General features: G+C 35.2%; 1 protein-coding gene across 2 annotated transcripts; it reads right to left on the minus strand.

Moving 5' to 3' along the window:
- Nucleotides 1-597: 597 nt before the first annotated feature.
- LOC18447124 (NAD(P)-linked oxidoreductase superfamily protein) lies at nucleotides 598-6,420 on the minus strand. 2 transcript variants are annotated; one of them, XM_020675313.2, is made up of 8 exons: nucleotides 6,163-6,420; nucleotides 5,165-5,260; nucleotides 4,605-4,688; nucleotides 3,909-4,003; nucleotides 2,864-2,981; nucleotides 2,147-2,282; nucleotides 1,595-1,773; nucleotides 598-1,033 (listed from the first exon to the last, which is right to left on the minus strand). In XM_020675313.2, the coding sequence occupies exons 1-8, from the start codon at nucleotides 6,358-6,360 to the stop codon at nucleotides 797-799; spliced, it is 1,143 nt and encodes a 380-aa protein (XP_020530972.1). In that variant the 5' UTR covers nucleotides 6,361-6,420; the 3' UTR covers nucleotides 598-796. The 2 variants fall into 2 exon arrangements, with proteins under 2 accessions (XP_020530972.1, XP_006857288.3); XM_006857226.4 differs by having other exon boundaries at nucleotides 3,909-4,069.

Consider the following 6,420-nt stretch of genomic DNA (forward strand, 5'->3'; position numbering starts at 1 on the left):
TTGGTGCTTCTTTTATCACTTTTGTGTGGAGACACCTTGAAAAATTAAAGGAACAGTTTATATGCGGTTGCAAACTTAAAATGTAGAATTATAGATGCACCTCAAAAATCCATCAGAAAAAATTGTTTAATATTGAAAAAACCTCTAATTGATTATTTCATCCCATAAATAGTGCATCTTGCAACACATTATTTAGACCGTCCATTTTAAAGACTTTCATATAATTTATATCTATCTGATTTTAACCATTTTTCAAGTTTAAAATTTTATAATTAGATAAAAAAAATAGATTTTCAGATAATCCTACGAATTTTTTACACCAAATTTACATGTTATGACGAAATTTGGAGGTGCACCTTAATTGGATTGTTTAAGGTTGCAACCTTATAGAACCACACCCAAAATTAAATACAAGTATTTGTTTTTCCCTTTCAACTTAGCATTCTATATTCCTCCATTATTTTGGTTTTTTCGAGATATTTTGCAGAAATTTCCTGCATCAGTTAGTCAGTGGGCACTGACGGGGAATCCCATTAGATAATATAAGCTTGCTGAAACCTTCTTTTCCTTGGTTAAACAAGCTCTACGATAATAATAAGAATCGAAAAACAATATACGCTCTTATCAGAAGAAAATGTACATTTCTTTCCTCTGGCAAAACCGTAATCCTGAGTACTTTCAGGACTCCAAATTTTTTAGGTGTAACCGAGAGAGAGAGAGAGAGAGAGAGAGAGAGAGAGAGAGAGAGAGAGAGAGAGAGAGAGAGAGAGAGAGAGAGAGAGAGAGAGAGATCAGATTAAAAAGTTGCTGGGTCTCTATATCTACTATAGATTTCTGCAATTCCTGCTACAACATCTGGGGGCAACGGGCCTGTTATCATGAAAGCATCAATGTCTTCCTTCAACTGCTCGAGAGACGTTGCACCAATGATTGAGCTGGTAACAAAAGGTTGGTCTCTAACAAATCCAAGTGCTAATTCAACTGGAGTTAGGCCATGTTTCTTAGCTAACTGGACATATAGTTCAGTAGCTTCCTGAAAATGAAAACATATTGCTTTAGCCAAAAAAGAGATATAGACACAAGACGAAATTGGTAGAAGAGAACTTTGATTATGAAATTCCCTGTCCATTAGTTCCACAGAAGTGTAGAGAGAAAACCAATGCTGTAGTAGATGTTCATTTGTAAGGGAGTTCTAAAAAATATTAAAAGAACAGGTCAGTTTTACTGAATTCCTTGAGAGGTGCAATTCTGTAAGTTGGGACTCAAAGATCAGGTCGGTTTTACTGAAATCCTCTAAAGTTTGGATTCTTACAGATCCAAGTAATAATTCAACTGGAGTTAAGTCATGATTCTTAGCTAAATGGAGTACTGGACATATAGTTTGGTAGCTGCCTGAAGATCAACCTCCCTCACTTACCCCGCGCTCCTCCCTCCCTCAAAGGCTAAAACAGAAGACTCACTGCACTTGATGCAGTAAAAAAAAAGAGTACCTAATACACTAAAACGTTAAAACCAGTGGAATTTTATAAATTTGTCTCCCAGTACAACTGTTCAACAATAAATTCCATTTCACTTTTCAGATTAAGGGTCATACCTTTGCAATGGATTTGCTGTATCGTTCCATGTAACCTGGAAAGAGGTTCAGCCTTCCTTTCGTTGCAATTTCAGAATTTAGATCCAAATATTTTCCACTTAGTGATCCACCACCAAGTGGAGAATATGCAAGCAAGCCAATGTTGCAGTTCTTTGGGTGGCATACTTCAACCAAATCAACTGAAATTTTGCACAAAACCAATTAGGGTTAGCAATTTCTTAAGGTGGTGAATAAGATGACTTCCTAAGAAAAATAGGACATAACTAATTAGAAAAAAGAAAAAACTGCATCAGAGCAAACGATGGATGGTCATCAGTTTATCACATTCTGATGATGATATACTGGGAAATGAATCAACAACTTCTGATTTTGACAGTGCTTCTGAAAAGTATCATATGTGAAAATAATGGTACCAAGAATTCAACTAATATGGTATCCCCAAGAAAAAGAAGTTCAAATAGCACTAATTTGGTTCACCCAGAAAAATATTGGAAAACACAAATTCCTGGACAATTCAATATCAAGGAAAGGAACCATAACAAATCCTATTACCTTCAAAGCGACATCTGGCCAAGAGACTGTAGCTGTTTTGAATGCTGACAATTTTTGGAAGTCCTTCAATCTTTGAAGCATGAACAAACTCCATAACGCCGTAAGATGTTTCATTGGAGACACCTATGTAGCGTACCTGTAATGTATCCATCAAGTTATTTGCCAAAGAACACGAAAGAGAACCCCATGAAATAGTGTTCAAACCAGCAACAATAGAGCTTCTTGAGTGGCTACAGATTAGAAAATAATTCATAGAATCAGTCATTTGCAACTCCTTGGTTAAACTTATTGAAAGAAATCCTTAATATCAGGCACGAGGTTTGGTGAATTTGTGCCAGCTAGCTGCATGAGAAATATTTAGCTCATGGTCATTTCATAGTTGCAGTTAAGAAGCCCACTTGGGTTTCATAAGAAACTGAGATGTGCATCTGATGAAGCTAAACTGATTCCTAGATTTTGAGATAGTCAAAATCACAAATCTCCCATAAAAATCTCAATTTCAAGAATACTCAAATGATATTCTGAGCCTTCACTTTCGAAAATGTTGCACATCAATTCAGTTATATTGATGACATCTAATCCATTTCATTATTGGTATTTCTCAGTTTTCATTCTTTTTATGAAACCAAAGACCTCAAATGCAACAATTTATCAATGCAAAAGTCAAAATTCACTTTTCAAATAAAACAGGGTTACAATATGATTACTAAGAAACACCTTTCCTTCTTCAATGAGTTCCTGAAAGGCTTGGAGTTGCTCAACAAATGGCACACCTGGTCTCCACTTTAAAAAATTGAAAGTAAATTCACCAAATAGGGCAACATAACGGTCTGGCCTGCATCAAACTATATATCAAATACCCCGCCCACCAAATAAATGTAGACAAACGTATGAATTTTGAGATGAAAGATCAAATAATAAGTTCATGAGATGGGGAAGAACAAGCACTGGGAGATGTACATGTTTTGTCAATGCTGTTAAAATTGGATGTAAAAATTTCATAATATGTATGCCTATTTTAGCTTAAACTAGCACAGATAGAGGATCGAGATGATGCCTAGGTAAGTAAGTACATTCACCCAAGGACAAAGATACTGTAGGCAGGATGTCTAATGGAAACTTTTCAGGCCTTACCATTGTGTCACTTCCACAAATAACCTGGAGTTGTAAAGATAAAATGATCAGAAGTTGGTGTGTCAAGAGTTGTTATATTAACAAACATCCTAGATTTGGAACAATGTTCCCAGGAAAAGATTAGGAAATGAATTATAATATACCCTCTTCTCGTCTCACAGTTTAGTGCTATGGCTTCCATCTAATTTTTTTCTTTCCAACTTCCTAAATACAGATGGAGTGCAAATAGGCCAGACTCATTACAAAGCATGACTTGATTTTCTCATCATCATCATACGACATTCCAAAGGGCAGAAACGGCCCAATAGACACATATAATTCTCAGCTTCTCCAGCAAACTGCTAATCTTGTTCGCATTATTTGGTAAATAACTTTTTTGAATATATGTTATTTATTAAAAGATTCTTTATGTTAATGGCTAATGTGTCACAGAAAATGAAATGAATGATAAAAACCCATAGAGCCTCCAGTTTGCCACCAAGAATCAATGTTATAGAGTTGCCCTCTAAATGGACCAAAATCGTTCCAGTCATTGATGCAATCCCAAGAAGTTTGTATAATGAAGAAGAAAAAATATAGGCAATTAAGATGAAATAAGTGTGCATTTATATAGCTTTAGAAAACATACCAGTGAATTTGTAACAAATCTATGTAGTCTGTAGAGAGGCGCTTAAGACTTTTCTCTACACTGTCTTTAATATTAGCAGCATCAACACGCACCACCTTGGCATTATCACGCAAATAAGTCAACCGCTCACCATAACCACTGACTTTTGTAGCTAAAATCACCTAGCATTAATAAATGAAAGCTCAATCCAAGACACTTTGAATGCTGAGAAAGAGTAAAGCTGATTGCTAATCGCTTTATCTACAAGTTTTAGACTTAAATGAAATAAATATACAGACACAAAAGATTTATGTACTTAAGTGTGGCACTGAAGGAGTTCTCACGGTGAGGGAGTTCTCAAAAAATTTACATATCATCTCCAAATCATTATCCTTCCAATTTGATTTGATTTCGAGCTAAAAAATATCTCTAAAAGCCCTGGATCCACCAACAATTAAAATGGATCGTATACATCTGATTTCAAGGGGACAATGGATTTTGGGCATTTTTGGAGCTTCAAATCTATTTTTCTTTAGAGAACTATTTTTGGAGTGTTGAAGAATAATTTGGAAGTCTTTCAGGTCCCCCAAGTCCCCAAACCCTCAAGGTGGTTTTTGAGGTGAGCCATACCCCAAGTTCAGTGTTCTAGGGAAACATGCAACCTTCACATCCTATATATTGCGTATACGAATTAACATGGCATATATGCATGGATACCTTATCGCGGGGTTTGGACTTGAGCCAGCTCCCCACGTAAAGATCAGTCCGTCCTTGAGTTTCCTTCCTTGTTGGGACTGGATACTACAAACATGAAAACTGCATTATCATTCATAGAATACACCTATCTATGGACACTTCAGCATGAATATTATAATGAAACAAAATAACTACTAGTGCAATGAGAAATTACAACTCATGCAAGAGACTACCTATAGATTCTTATTTAACTCTGAAAGATTATTTAAAGAGCTAGGTGCAAAAAGAAGACAAAGTAAGACTGCCAAACGCAAATGGCAATAAACCTTAATTATCCGACACCAATTATCAAGTTTGCTAAAAAAATTATGTCTCTAAATATCATTTTATACATTTCATTGCAAATCTATCCTACGGGCGAGAGCCGATTGGCTATATGGGGGACTAAGAAACTTCTTATTGAGAATGCACATGCTACTAACATATAAAGTAACAAGGTTATATAGAGACCGCAAGTGATCCATAATTGTGCAAATAACATTTGTGAGGAATGATTCAGTATAGGTAAAAAATAACTTTACCATTTCTGCAGTATCTAAGATATTGATACCACGGTCAAAAGCATAAGTAAGCATCTCGTGAGCCTCCTTCTCCGTGTTTTGCTCCCCAAATGTCATCTGCATTGTATAATCACAAACCCAATACTACATGTCTTAATTCCAATAAGGAAAAAACAAACTATAACATCGTTTCTGTATTAAGATAAATAGAAGAAGCTAAAACAAATGTAATATGAGCCCAAAGCTCAAAAATAGAACAACACAGTTTAATTGCACACTGCCAAACTAAAAACAAAAGGAAGTCCTGATATCTTAGGAAGTAGAAGCAAGAAATATACTGTTATTAAAAAACGAATTGAAGAATTAGTCTTATTACATGACCAAGAACATAAAGGTAATCTGCTTCTCACCAGCACACAATGGGAACAAAGAGTACCCACAAAAAGAAAAGTAAATAGAATTTTACCATTCAGGCTAAACAGTACTTGAAAAAATTCATAGCTCATTTTATTCCTAAGAATAATTTAGAAGCAGTACACCACAAATTAAACAAATAAACAAGCAAAACACTCAAATTCAAACTGTCCCACCATAAAAAAAACAAAAAAAACAAATTCTTAACAGAAAAGGACTCAAGGCAGTGACCCATCTTTCAATTTTTATTTTAAGTAGAAGAAGACCGACACTCCATTTAATTTCCCAATGCGATAAAGAAATGAAAAAATAAATCTAAAGAGCTACAATTTATTACCAGAGAAATCACTGAATTCGATGATAAGAGTTGGAATTCAATTTATCTCTCTACAAAGTAAAAGAAGAGAAAGAAAATAAATAAATGAATGTTACCCACCATTAAAGAAACCCCAGAAAATGATCAAGAATTCATTTTTTTTCTAACGGAAACGAAATCAACACTCTATACTCAAGAAAAAAAAAAAAAAAACCCAGAAAAACCAGAATTCCTGTTGTTCACAAGAAAATACTCCTTGTAAAAGAATTCAAAAGTTCTAAGAACTAACCGTCCCCATTGTAATTTCACTGATGTTAAGGTCAGAATCCCCAAGCTTTCTATACTCCAAAGAGGTCACCCCCTGTTTTGCACAAATGGGTTTCATCACAGAGTTCCTACTGCCCTTTAATGGCCTATTTCTCATGAATTTGAAATGGGTTTTCCCTCCATTATTGCATATGAAAGCCGAAGATGGAATGGTGGCCATTGAGATAAACCTTCCCTTATCTGCTACTCAAATCGGGAGGCGGCCTTCTGTAGACTTGCA

This window comes from Amborella trichopoda, chromosome 7 (assembly GCF_054954075.1).
Source record: "Amborella trichopoda isolate Santa Cruz 75 chromosome 7, AtrichopodaSantaCruz75HAP2 v2.0, whole genome shotgun sequence".
In the NCBI taxonomy this organism is placed as follows: domain Eukaryota; kingdom Viridiplantae; phylum Streptophyta; class Magnoliopsida; order Amborellales; family Amborellaceae; genus Amborella; species Amborella trichopoda.